Source organism: Athene cunicularia (assembly GCF_003259725.1).
Source record: "Athene cunicularia isolate RWA chromosome 2 unlocalized genomic scaffold, athCun1 chr2_part1, whole genome shotgun sequence".
Classification (NCBI taxonomy): Eukaryota; Metazoa; Chordata; class Aves; order Strigiformes; family Strigidae; genus Athene; species Athene cunicularia.
Window position 1 is genome coordinate 28,833,342 of NW_020799095.1, and position 14,681 is coordinate 28,848,022.

At 35.9% G+C, this 14,681-nt stretch overlaps 1 protein-coding gene across 1 annotated transcript in view; it reads right to left on the reverse strand.

Moving 5' to 3' along the window:
* CFAP69 (cilia and flagella associated protein 69) overlaps positions 1-14,062 on the reverse strand; it is a 28,147-nt gene extending 14,085 nt beyond the window's left edge. Inside the window, exons 1-11 of the mRNA XM_026842379.1 lie at positions 13,979-14,062; positions 12,854-12,963; positions 10,792-10,868; positions 9,319-9,417; positions 6,905-7,054; positions 6,603-6,780; positions 5,457-5,580; positions 2,953-3,001; positions 2,747-2,868; positions 2,058-2,274; positions 1,150-1,314 (exon numbers count right to left, since the gene is read on the reverse strand). Coding sequence (XP_026698180.1) covers positions 1,150-1,314; positions 2,058-2,274; positions 2,747-2,868; positions 2,953-3,001; positions 5,457-5,580; positions 6,603-6,780; positions 6,905-7,054; positions 9,319-9,417; positions 10,792-10,868; positions 12,854-12,909 — 1,237 coding nt within the window. The 5' untranslated portion in view covers positions 12,910-12,963; positions 13,979-14,062. The remainder of the gene's footprint in view (positions 1-1,149; positions 1,315-2,057; positions 2,275-2,746; positions 2,869-2,952; positions 3,002-5,456; positions 5,581-6,602; positions 6,781-6,904; positions 7,055-9,318; positions 9,418-10,791; positions 10,869-12,853; positions 12,964-13,978) is intronic.
* Between the last annotated feature and the right edge of the window lie 619 nt (positions 14,063-14,681).

Here is a 14,681-nt window from a genome sequence, read left to right on the forward strand (position 1 = left end):
CATTTTAAAAAATCAAATTTACATCAAGGGATTTTTAAAGGAATCTATTTATGCTGTTCAGTTTTAGCTCCTGTGTTTTATAAGTTTATGAAAATGCAGCAATCTGATGCTGTAGTTTCATGGACTTTACTCTTGGTGACAGAGTTAATGATAGCAGCTTGCATTGACTTCTTCCTTGTTTAGTCTCTGTGCTGCCCCTTGTATTGTGCCAGTGCAATAAATTCAGAGAACTGATCTACTGATCTGAATTAAAGAACTCTTAGAAAAAGGCAATGAACTTATTGATTTCTCTACTGTACAGCTTCACAAACTGTGAGAGAGACATAAAATACTACTACTGTTGAGAAAATCAGCCTAGGAATCACTGTGAAAGAGGACATTCAAACACATAATTCCCCCAAAGAAAAGTTACTTGAATCTGATAGGTAAGGTATAGTGTTAATTTGGCTTTCACTGTAAATTCCCACAGAGTTTTCACTGGAGTTCAACTTTCAACTGAGGATCTAAAACCTTTTATTTCTAGGCTTTCTATTAGAACATACACTTTGAATTCTAAAGGATCTTACCTATTTTGTTTCTTCCAGTATGACTCTTTCAGAGTACTGGATACTTTTTATTATTGTAAGAAAATAACTTAAACCAGTGGGTATTGGAACTTAAAACCAAATGTAACAGTAGGCATGTGTTTCTGAACAAGAAAATGCTCTAAAATTTCAGGAGCAGTGGTTACGCAGTTTTATTCTGCTTTTATTTTTCATGGTGTTATTCATATAAAAGTACCATTGTTATTAATCTTCTTCTAAAGAGGAGTTGGGCAAAGTGACACCATAATAGACTTAGATAGAACAAGCCTCATGGCTGGAGTTCCTAGGGGCTACCATAAAGGGAGAAGGGCCACGTTTCACTTTGAAATTAAACACCTACACTTTTACACATGTCTGTTTTGCTTAATTAGTTCAAATCTGTGTTAACTCTTACAAAGTTCAAAATAAGATCAATTACATCTTGGATTAATTGTCTGAAGTTTTTTAGTTTTTCGGCAGTCAAAGGAGTAACACACTAAAACCACAGGGCACAAAAAAGAACAAACATTCTTAGTGTCAACAGAAGTGTACTAATTTAAGTATAGCAGTACAAACTGTGCTTTACCCAGTAGCTGGCTAATTGCTCCCTGGTCACACAAATTAAGGTTCACAGCATCATCATGAAGGGACACAACAGATCTCAGCACTCTCAGGCTGTAGCGCATTTGTGCAAGTTTGTTGCCACGACCACCTCTTCCATGGAAACTGTTACCTTGACCAAAGAAAGAATCTGTGGAGCAATCACAATGAATTTTTTTTTGACAGGCAGTGTATGTTCAGAATAATAATGTGCTAAGGAAAAAAAAAAAAAAAAAGGCTTATTAGTGTAAGCTAAGAACAAACAAAAAATATCCTTCAATGTTAGACAGGCTTCTTTGTTTAAAGCCATATAGTAATGAGCCCTTCTGTAAGGTCAACCTTCTGATCTCCATTAGACACAGATGAAAAATTATTCCTGGAAAAACTTAACAATTTTATGATGAAAACTATCCATCCCCAGAAAACCAGTCAATGAAAGTGGGTGCGATTAGTTATCTTTTTGCTTAGCTCATGCTCTTAGCTGATGGCCACAAGCCAGCTTTATTCTAGAAGCTGTCTTACTGTGTACAGTTCTGAGTTTGACTTATTGCACCCTGCCTCATGGCAGGAATGACTGGTTGGACTTGTTGCCACAATAAGTGTATCTGACAAGCTTAAAACATGGGCAGTATAGATGTGTGGCCACCCACATAACTGAAGGAATATCAGTATAGTGCTACACAAGGGATGGGGTACCATTTTATCCTTCTGTACAAAAAAACCCAAACCCTACAGTCATTTTTTTTAGAAAGATTAGTTTTCTAAGTGACCCACTGAAAAAGAATCATTCTAACTTCACAAGTTTTACATTTTTCCTTCTTGTCAAAGCATGTTAAGTCCAGCTGAGTTGTGTTTTGAGGTTATTGTGTATGAAAGCCATGAGCATCTACTGACCTTGGCCTATACACCATTCTAGAAACACAAGGAGAAGAGTATTCGCTTGGCAGGACAAATATTTATCTACTAACAAGGGAGCCACTGAAGCTAAAATAGCAATTGCATGAAGCTGTAATTCTTCATATTGGGCAGCAGACCAGTCATGAAATCCAGGCTTTTGATTTGGTTTTACATAATAAAGCAAAGCTGGCATCACATCATTTTCACTGAGAAGCTGCAGAATCAAGACAAAAGAGAGACAGCTTACAGATTTCACATGCAAATAAGAAAAATTGAAAGCAATGAGTCAACTTTATCTGTCCTACACTAAGAAAATTATTTTTTATTGAGAAAATGTCATGAATGCTACAAGTACAGGCAAACTCTGTTTATATTCTGTAGCATTCCCACAGACTGTGGTTTGTTAAACTTTATTATTTTCTTCACATGTATTTCAATAATGCTTTGTAGCCACTTCTCAGCTAATTTTCCTAGCATGGGCTAGATTTGTAACTTTTCTAAAATACAAACTGTATGCTGCTTTCAAACAGCAGGACTTAGTAAGAAGCTATGTATGAATTCTTGATCTGGAGAACAGCTGATTTCAGTCTACTGGACTATGCCAGATGGACAGCTAAATAACATTCCTGTTATTCTTTTGACCTTTTTTTTTTTTTTTTTTAATTGTATCTTCTGTTACAACTTACCTGTACAGCACATGGGTCTTTAGATAAGAATCCTATTACATTAAATAGTAACTTCTTCAGCTCAAAGTCCTCATAAGAGTAGGTAAGTTTAAGACCTTTTACCAAGGGATTGGGAATTTTAACTATGAAGGAAATTGTAGATGAGTTACAAAAAAATCATCAATAAAAGTAAAAACAGTGTAATTATGCAGTATGAAATCTCTTACCTTCAGTAAATGTTGCAAGTACTATTAACAGCTTTGTAAATCCACTTTCCTAACAGGCATTCAAAAAACATACATTAATTAAATTAAATTGCAGTGAAATTAAGATTTATGATTTAATTTTAGTTTTGCTTTTTTCTTCAGAACACAGAGCTTAATGTATCCTATAGCAGAATTTTAAAACAGAATTTTATCAAAGAGATTAACCATTTGGACATTGTACAATACTAACTAACTACAGTCCTAAGGGTACAATTAGTTAAACCCATGTCTCAATTCAGCACAAGTCTGAACTTATATGTGGAAGTCTCACACATATGCATTCACTACTATAATCTACCATACAAGAAAACTGTATTCTTAATACAGTTAGAGTTGCGTTTTTTAAAATGCATTTGTGCATATGTAAGTTTATACATCAGGATCATCAGTACATACAATTCTATGCCTTCAGTTGTGTGTACCAATACACTAATATTCAGCTTCAATGCATTTACAAGTAAGCACATGAAAACTGCACGTATGAGGAACAGGCATTTACAAATATTACATACTAAAAATTCAGAAAATAAAATCTTGGCATTCACAGCTCCTAGAGAGCTAACAGAAGGACAGTTATGTCTAATATAACTACAGATAGAACCAAGGCCAGGAGGTGTCTATGCAGCACACTAGTGGCAAAAGAGCTTTGTTACTGAGGTGAATTAAAGCCATGGTTTCCAGGACACTGGTCTATTTGAGCAACAAAATACATCAGCTTGGCCTCAGTACTCCGGCAAAGCTACCACAGAGCTTTCCACCAGCTCCCACCAGATTTCTTCAGCCTATCTCTGTAAATTAGCATATACCCAAATGATTTTAACAATCAGAAAAATATTGCAAAAGTAATTTTAAAGAAAATATTTTAGTACACAACTATATTGCCTTTAGTTTTTGTCTCTATGGTAGCTGTATTCTCTTTACAAAGCCATTGCAAAGTGGTTAAATAAAAAACAACATTAAAACTTACTAATGGTTTCTCCTTGCTGATTAACATAGTACTAAATTCTGATGGAAACTAGTAAGCAATTACCAAACAGACAATTTTGTTCTAACACAGAGATAATCATAATGAATATCATTATAAGCTTTACTTTCCATATAATTTCCACTTTACTTGTGGTGAGAGAATGGTTTTCCTTTTCAAAGGCTCAGATTCCTGTGCTGATTTCTGAATTAGAGTCTTGTGAAATACAAGAGTTTTCTGAAGTTGCTTGGATAGCATATTAAGAAAAAAACCCCAAACACTCTGATGATAATTTCTCTGGTATTACCTACAAGGCAGAATTCAGTGGAAACATTAATGTTTTTGTCTACCTGATATTTATACCTTGTAACTTACCTCCACAAGTGAAGTAAGTTAAAATCTCTAGGGAGGCTGAGAATACAGAATCTAAATGAAAACATTTTCATTTTTTCCTTGCACTGAAACAATATTTCTTCTTTGTAGCATAAGGAATTAAAATAATGTGTCCTGTCTATTTATCTTGTTGTAAAAAAGTGCCCTGTTTCTACAGCCAGATTAACAATTTGAATGTTTTAGACATCAAATATGTTGCTGCAGTAGTATAACAGACATTTCATAATGGTTAGTGATAAAATAGAAAGCTTGATTATAATCTTTATTACAGACTATAAAATCTATTTAAGTAATACAGTCAATTGGGAAACTTGTACTCAGGTTGAGCAATGAATTCCCTGAATGTAATCCATTCCTGAAGAGCCAATCTACATGATCTACAGGAATTGCTTAATTATTCAGTATGTATGTCACAACTTCATGTAAAGTTCTAAATCTCAACTTTAAAACAGGAGAGTAAGAGATTATTAATATCTATAAAATGTTAACTTCTCTGCAGTTTCCTCATAAAAATTCTGGAGTATTATAGAAGAATGAGTCATCTACTTTTTGGGCAAGTCATGATTGCATTTTGGACTACATTTATGTCACCTAGTCTTAGAAAGAATTTATGTGCCTCTTATTAACTGGATCTAAGTAATTATTTTCTCAGCTTCTGAGCTGATTTTTGGAGGACCTTCTTGTTCCCAGTTATGAGGCACAGATACTTCAGCTGAATTTTGGCCCTCTGAATACAACCTCTACCCCTACATCTTCAACCAACAAATGAGATTTAGTGCAAACACATTGTAACAGAATGGCACATCTGAGAATCTGTACAGTACAGGAATTAACATTAACTTCTGCACATGAATAGTTAGTGTAAATTTCTAAGTATTAAATAAGGTTGATGCTAGTACTCCAGGCTAATGACCTACGGATCTGAAGTCTATTCGAGGTGAAGGGAATTGCAGAAAGAAAAATAGTTTCTTGCTCAGCAAATCTAAGAAAGAGGAAAGCACTGGAGTCAGAGTAGAACAAATATTAGAACCCTAACGGGGAAAAATACTGAGTATATAATAGCAAAAGAGAAGTTATTAGTCTCTGGAATATAACTATAAATACTTACAATCATAGGTGCTGCAGGGTTTTGAGCCAGTAATGTGGCAATCACCAAGAGGTCATTCCGTAGCTGACGATCATAATGCCGGAAACCATGCATGAGAAGGTCTACAAAAGCTTCTTTCAAAGCACTTAAAAGAAAGTGAAATGCATTTTACATTTTTGTTTTCATATTCTAATTTTAGACAGCCCTAGGTATATGAATCCTCATTCAGCATCACACTTTTCAGAGCCTTAGGGCTTAACTGCAAGAGAAGTAACTTAAAACTTTATTTTGAAATGGATTCTTATGTGTACCACTAGACATCCAATTTAAGCATATACGCAAGGTGCATGTATTACAAATTGCACCTTACACTATATGTGTTATAAGTGATTAATAGAAAGACATCATGTTTACTCAAGCATGGAAATGGATGCTGTTGAATGAAGAAATGGTCTAATCCTAAATAGTTAAACCAGTGTAACTCACTAAGGGAGAACTTGTTATTTACTCCAGCACAGGATCTAGCACTAAGCCTCATATATCATAGCATAGAATTGCCTACCAATTTTAGAATATAAGTACTTCAACAGTGCAGTAATATTGGCCTACCGAGCCTAATACATGAGCCTGAAAATGGTGCAATTAACTTTTTCATCATACAGAGCAACAGATAGGGCTATACCTCCTGCACTGTGCAGCAGAGCACCTTGATCTCCCTCTCACCCTGTAACAGGAACAACTGCTGGTGGGTTGTTGTGTTCGTGAAATAAAGAGAGGCTTGACAATGAAATAGTTCTGCAGTTGACTGGATGTGCTTTTAGCTGAACCCTGGCCACTGAGTTTGTAAGCTATCTGCCAGGCACCTCTTGTATCACACACACACCATTTCCTGGCATCTCACAGGCCACAGTGCTACCTATAACTTACTGAAACAGAAACAGATGCCTAAGGAGTTTAAATCATGGGCTACTTGGCTATGAGGTCTCATCCAGTAGTGTTTCCATTTTGGAGAATCAGATATGTTAATACCGGAAACTTAATGAGAGACCTCCATTCCCCTTTTGTATTTTCTGTCAATTAACTTCAAACAAAATGCTACACAATAACAATGCTTTAGACATCTCCAAAATTACAATATTAATCCACAAAATGCTTCCTTGTACTTACTATACACATTCCAAGCTACTGAGCTGATTAACGACTTCTTCTTTTGAGGTGTTTTCTAACAGGTTCCATAGGATTTCTGAGGAGCGGAACACCAGCTGTCCGGAGGGATCGACATCATTTAGATACAAACAGAGTCTGCTGGCTGCTTGGGCCTTCATCATAAGTCTGCAATTTACTCCTGAAATTATGAAAATATGAATAATTAATTCCCCGTAGGTCAGTAATTGGTTTAGGCATGTTCAGAAAACAAATGATCTAAGACCAGAAGTAATGAGATTGCTGAAAGAACAGTTTGTACTAACCGGAGCTGGAGAGATGCTGGAGAGCTTTAAGTACCCACAACTTCTCAGTAAGCTGATTTTCAAGTAATGCTAGTGACAAAACCAGAGTTTCTGCTAATCCTCCTGATTCAGCCATCTGAATTTTATAGTTTGCACTTGTTGGCTGGTAATCTGCACAAACGATAGCTGTAGTTATAATGCAGTAAATATTCAGAATATTGGTTACTTTATAAAATATCCATCCTTTCTAAGAAAGGACTGAGAACCGAGTATCATATTTCCTTGGTCCAAAAGTCAATTGAAAAAAAATTTAATAACCAACAAGAGCTGCTTTTCTTGTATCTGAGTATTAATAGTGCTTAGAGCATATCCAACAGACTTACACTCAAGAGGACTAAAATGCTATATAAACAAATTAATTGCTTCCTAGAATTTACAGAATGAAATAACAAGCATGATTACAGAGAGGTAAAAAACCTTCTTCAGGTCATGCAATAAGTTGTTGGTGCAGGACCTAGTTCTCTTCTGTAGCCTATTCACTAGAGAGTTGATGCCTTTTATTATCTCATTACTTAAAATATGTGAATCTAACCCCTGATTTATAAGATTGCCTTTCTAATCTGTCCCTGTTTTTACTTTTGTCCATGCATACGCAAAACCGTATTTCATCACTGAACTACATGGGAAGGGGAAGCATGCTAACTCATAAAAGTAAAATTTATCTTAAATAGCTTATAAAATATATATATTAAATGACATGAAATGCAGGATTGATGAATGCAGGTAATGCACAGGGTGAAAGAAGTCTTAACTAAGCATAAACTCTGATAGGCTCTAAGTATTACTTTATAGGTAATAGAACTCTGCAGGATCAAACTTTGGCCAGGTTTACACATATGCTTAGAGATGAAGAATTTTACTTTACAAAATCAGACTGAAATACATGCTTCATTTTTGAGATAATATATCTTATTTACTAAATCTGGAGAAGAATAAAATCCCTTAATACTTAACATTGACTTTTTTCTATTTTTCCTGTTATTTTTACTAGGGACTTTAAAGAACATCTAGTTCCACCCCCCCTGCCCTGGGCAGGGACACCTCCCACTAGACCAGGTTGCTTAAAGCCCCGTCCAACCTGGCCTTGAACACTGCCAGGGAGGGGGCAGCCACAGCTTCTCTGGGCAACCTGTGCCAGTGTCTCACCACCCTCACAGGAAAGAATTTATTCCTTATATCTAATTTCAATCTACCCCCTTTCTGTTTAAAACCATTACCCCTCATCCTATCACTACAATCCCTGATAGAGTCCCTCCCCATCTTTCCTGTAGCCCCTTTGAGTACAGGAAGGTTGCTATAAGGTCTCCCGGAGCTTTCTCTTCTCCAGGCTAAACAACTGCAACTCTCTCAGCCTGTCCTCACAGGGGAGGTGCTCCAGTCCCTGATCATTCACTTATCTTGATGGAACTATTTACAGATATAGATACCATTAAATGCATGCATAGCTGCTTGCAGGATTTGAGTCTTGTTTGTATAGGTAAATATACACTTTCATATTTCTAGAATCTTGTGAGGGCTGTTGCAGCTGCAGCTTCTCTAGGGCTCCTAAAATAAATGAAAACTAGCAAGAGGGCACAGAAACTAGTGCCACACTCTAGGAACACAGCAAGGGAGCACACTGACATCCAGCATGCTCCCTTGCATGCGCTCTGGATCCACATTGTGACAAAGTCTATCTGTAGCTTGGCTGCCTATAAATCTAGTGCTGTCTCACAGCACGTGATCCTGTGCCACTCTAGGAGGGGATCCTGACTGATTTTGCCTGATAACAGCCTCTGGCACCATCATAAGGGTCAAAGGAATAAATAGTACTGGGTTCTGATGACAGTTTGCATGCCTATTTATAATACCAGAGGATCATGCTTGAGCTTGTACGCAGTCCTCATCAGTCTCTTCCTGCAGAGACAAGTCACAAAATTTATTGAAAGCCCATGCTCAGATGTGTCCATATAATATGAACTCCATCAAATTTAAATGGGCTCAGCTCTATCACAAGCAACACGAGTGAAACCAGAGCTGCTTCTTTTCAAGCCATATATACAAAGTTGAAAATTACATTTCCCTTCTTACAATTTTGATCCTAACTACTCTGTTGTCCACGTTTCAGAGAACTTGTGACTACTTCACATTTTCTGGATACTATTTAATCCTAATCCCATAAATGTAATAATTAATACCTTGCACATTGATGAACTAATTTCAGATTTTGAGTATGCATTTCTATAAAAACACGTTATTTGCACATTTGCCGATGCTATATATTTAATATATGAGATATGGTAACTATAAAGAAAAATTAATCCAAGGCTAATTAAAAGCATCACTTCAAAGTAGCTGGGATGATAAACACTTGATTTCAAAATACTGTGCTTTACCTGAAAGCAGTTTTCTTGGTAGCTCCATATTATAAAAGCTAACAACACACTTACAGATTTGTATTCTAACTTGAGAGCTTGGAACCCTCATCAAATAACCTGTCAGAGACAGAAAAAAAATGTAATTTACAAAGTTCTTAATTATTTAGAAAGTAATCTTAACAGTTCTATTTACAGTACTTAATACCCCCTACAAATCTGTCGTTTCATGCAAAGTTTGATTATAAAACACTCAAGGGACAGAGACTCCCACACTAAAAAGGAAAAAGGTGACTGGGAAGAGTAGCATAAGATTAATCAAAAAGTGATCTCCTCTGCTTTATGGCTCCAGATCCTTGTAAGAGATGTTATTCCAGAAATTGTGGAATTCAGAAGCAAGCTACTACACTAGGCTGTTCTCATCATTACAATGTCAGAAACTCTTCTTCTAGGAGACATGATATGACATAAAGGGAGCACAGAAACAGACCCTTTCCCACATGATAAAGAGAATTCCATTGAGAGCTACCAGTGCCTAACATGGATAATATAATCAATCTTTTAGATTTTAGTGTCTTTTTGGACATGTTACTCTAAAGAGAATCTGAAACTATCTGAAACCAGAAGGCCATTCTGCTATCTACTTGGACCTGTGAAAACAGACTTCTACAAGCATTTTTTTCTCACACATTTCAAAGGTATTCTTTTTTTCATGTGTGACAGGCTGATTGTGCTACCTCTTTACCATTAATAGAGCTAATATAGCATTCCTGCTTTATTCTAAATCTTTTTTGCCCTACAGTGCTTGCAGTATTTTCTTTGAAAATCACAAATGTGACATGCAAGCTCATAAAAAGATATTTTGGTACTAAAAGGTCCAGTGACATTGTCATGACTGACACTTTTTCCTCAACAGGTCTCTTAAAACAGATTTCAGAAAGATAGAAGCTCACAGCTCAGATGCAGCAGGAGGCTGAAGTCAGAAACTGCTGCTCCTAGTAAGGCATGGCACTAAACTGAATAGTATTTTGCCTTTGTAAGGTGACAGGTCTCAGGCTTTTGGGTTTTGAAGGTTTGAGCTGGGAGTCACGAGTTACTGTTTCTCACTTGTTTCTTCCATTTGGTTTCAAAGAATCAGGAAGGATACATTTCCTCTTATCCTAGGCTTGTGTTTATAGTAATACACATTTCTCAGAGCAAAATGAAATGAAGCAGGCTATAGACAGGTTTAGTTCTTCAGCTGTACTGATAAAGTTATCTCATGTACCTTCTGACATTGGCAAATAGGTAATTCTGCTAACTAATATGCAGGCTAGCTGCACAGCAAAATAATAATGTTTTCAAATATTAAAAAGGACAGAGGACTCTATGGATAGTTGAAAGAAGTTACTTACATTTACTAAGGAGGTAAGAAATTAAAATTGCACTAATAATACAGTTAATTTTATTATGGCATAATAATTATTTTATTGTGGTGTATCAGTTTATGCTCACCCAGTTGTGCAATGGATTTTGAAACTGCCACAGAATAGCTTATTTCATCAGATACTTTCTTTTTTTGAAATGGTAATCTGCAAAATGAAATTTAAAAATATTACAACTATTCTTAAAACACTGCAGAAGAACAGTTTAATCAAGTCACTGAAAAGCTCAATAGCTTTTCTCTTCTTCCTTGACATTTTTTGAAAATAACAACACTTTTCCTAGGACAAGCACATTCTTCGCAATGTTGATTCTACACTAAAATTCCAGTTCCATAATCTGGCAATTACATTTTGGCAGGTAGTGTTACATGTTCATAAATATATTTTCATATTTCATATTTGATGCAACAAGAAATACTGAAGAAACAAATGTCATTTAAATGTGGATGATTAAATACTGGAATCTAGGTGCTATCAGGTGCTATCAAGCTATTGCAGAGCTACACTATGCACAGACATATGCAGAGGTGGAAAAAAAGGATCATATCCCTGGGCAAGAGTCTTGGAATGGATAAAATAAACCCAATAAATTGACCCCAAATAGCCCAATGACAAGTTTATTTTTAAAATCAGGGTATTAAGAATATTCAATAACATTTGCAAAGTACTCAGATATGACATAAACATGTAAGTGCTAAAAATTCTCTAAGAGTAAACATTACAATATTATGCTACAGTCTCTTCAGCTCATAGTGTAGAAGCAGCTTTCCGGTAGGCTTACCTCTGTAAACACAGCCAGAGAAAAAGAAAGGAGAGAGCAAATAGTGGAATAAATAGGGGGAAGAAAGAAGAATCAGACATTGAAAAACAACTGGGAAGACGACAGGTAAACAGCAGCAGTTATGAGAGAATGGAAAATTTTACTACACGAGTTCTAGCATCTGAAAGGAAATTTTAAATAACAGCCTCTCCCTCTAGTTACAGGCTTCTCTTTGTCACATGAAGTAGCAGTGAATTGTAGTAGAATTTCCATAGTACAGAAATTAAAGAAAAACTCAAAGGTGCAATCTTCCAAAATATACTAATTGAAGAAACCACAATTATTGCTGAACTGCTGTAAGAGATGAAAAGTCTTGAAAAATCTTACTCACAACTACATTTCATCGACTTTATACATTCATTTCCAGTTTTGTCACGATTCTGCCAAACACTGAAGTAAAAGAAACTTCGTGATGTACTTTCTCATTCTCCACTGTGTGGCAGCAAAGGAAAGCAGTACAACTGATGGTGCTCAGGGAACTGAAAGATGCAGCTGAGAAGTTTTGTTTATTGAACGTAACAGCTGAGAGGAATCTATGTAAAAACCTATTTGAAGATGTGTTTTACTGTGCGTCTCATATTCTGTCTAGTGTAATTTTTCTCTTCCCTATTCTCTCCAATTATAATTAAATGCAGGAATAACTGAAGTTACTACCATTCCATAAGTAACTTTATTAAATTATAAAGGAGGAGATAACTACTGACAAGCATGGATACCACCTAAATTCTATTCTACAAATAATATTAAGTCAGTATGACAATTAGGATGCCCAAAATTTCATGCAATATGTTTTAAAAATAATTATAATTCCCAAATCCTCCAACTGTTGTGGTTCTTTCTCTTCTGCAATATGGCTTGTCATTTTGTAAAGCTTGCCTTCAGGTATTAAAGGGTCTTTGTGTCAACTCAGGCTTTTAAACTTACACTGCTGAGGTATGTTTTGAAACAGCAAAACATACCTCAGCAAGACTTAGCTGCTGAATCGTTTGAGGCCAGCAGTCCCAGAACAACTTAGGCACCTTGGGGAATCTTGCTTCCAAGCAAGCTGGGGCCAATACCAATACAGTTTTGAATTACATGATTGTTAGCTCCACAGATACTGAACTGCTAAAATGGGTCCCTCCTTCATGCCAGAAGAAGTTGGACTCAAGGAAAACACAGTTCATGAAAAGAAAGGATGATATAATAAGACGCCTTGCAGATATAGATGCCTTGTAGGTAGGTGCTATAGATATGTCAGTTGCCTTGGAAAATGTATGAACATGTTAATAAGCAGTGTTTAAATCTCTAAAAGAAGGGCTGAAGTACTTACCCAAATAATTTAATAAGTTCACATAAAGGCTCAGTGAAAGCTTCTTGCTTGTTCATTTTTTCTGCACACAGATTAAGAATTTCGATTATTTGTGCTAAATCCTTAAGGGGCTTTTAATTTAAAGTTAAGGAAATCAGATTGTTTGTGCTGCTATGAATCAGGAGAAAAAGTTGAAAACTGTATTTATCATACTTTAAAGATACAATCAATAAAAAACAAGGCAAGTGCTTTCAAAGTTAGATGTCTAAATGAAGCATATGAGTCAATACTTAGGTTTTTCAAATTAGTTTTACAGAAGTACAACTCTTGCAAATCTGATTTAGCTTTATCAGTTGAACTCACTGGATGTTCAGCATATCTAAAACATAGGATGAAAAGTTTTTACATCACAGTGTCAGATTTACTTGTCTAAATTCTGAGACAGCTTGAGGAATTTAAATTCTTTCCTACTCTAGTCCCAAGTGACTAAACTTCGAAAATCTGGACATATTGAGATTATCTAATCTAGGATAGAGGCACAAGATCAAAACTGAACAGATCGCTGAGACCAATCCACTGAGTCATGGCAACTCCTGTTAAGTACTTAGCCACAACTCAATTGTGAAGTAATGCAATAGCTTAAATCACTGTGGCAACTGTACAAAATTAATCATATTTCTCCATATGCACACCCTCCCTAGTACTTCTGATTATTGGAAGTCTTTTAATTTGTAACGTAAATAGGAAAAAAGTTTCCGATAAATTAGTCTGACATTATTTGTCTTTAAAATGCCTTCTCACAGGAAGTCATTGCTATTTTATCTACTGCTTCTTAAGTAATGGCAATTATTATACTTGTTTATTCTGAGTTGAAAGTACACTAATTACATCTTGAACACTTCCAACTCCTGTACCCGTGAGATCCCTCTACTGAATTTTGTAGTAAATTAGCATCCAAGAATCTTGCTAACATACCAACCTTGGCTGTGTGTGCACCAGAAGGCCAGTGATGAGAATGTATGTGGACTATCACTGCTTTCCATGTAGAAGCACAGCACATCAGAAAATGCTTTGCTGAAAAGTCAGAGTATTACCATACATAAAACCCACCGTGACTCCAGAACTTTACAGTGGCAAAAAGGATACCAGCCCATTTTCAAAATAGTTGACTACCTTCTTGAGAGTTTTCAGCTGTTCTTTTTCCAAATCTTTCTTAAGTAAAAGAATGAAAAGCAGGTTTTAATTGCAGTTTGCCTTAGAACATTAAATGATTACGTTTATCCCCTTTTAAGTTTAAATGAAAGTGGAAACCAGATTAAAAAATCACAAGACACAATGAAGTTCTGCAAGTGCTTTGCAGCAGGATTAGCTCCTTGATCAAGCTTCCTTTCTAAGTATGGAGTCTGTGCTCTTGTAACTTACATCTTTTGTTCAAATGTGTGGGCTCTTTCTCTTACTCTGTGAAAGACAAATAAGAAAACCAAACCTATGTCACACAAACCATAAATGTATAAAAATGTAGATCTAAGTGGCTTAGAGTAGAGCTTTGCCACCACTAGGAAACAGTCTGCAAATTCAAATTTGAAAACAACTGAAGTGAGGATATGTCAGGGTGTGTCAGTGATATGCAGCATTTAATTCCAGCTCTTCTGAGCAACTCCACTCTGGGAATGAGCACGGCAACTTCAGGCAGGCCAGAAAGCCGTTTCAGGAATCTACAAGCCCAGAATCCTAAGGGCATTTTATCATATACCTTATACTCTCTAGAGAAGCAGTAAGTGATATTATCCAGTACATTTTTCCAAAGTCATTAGGTTTATTCTATCAGCTCTGTATCAAAACGGAGGGG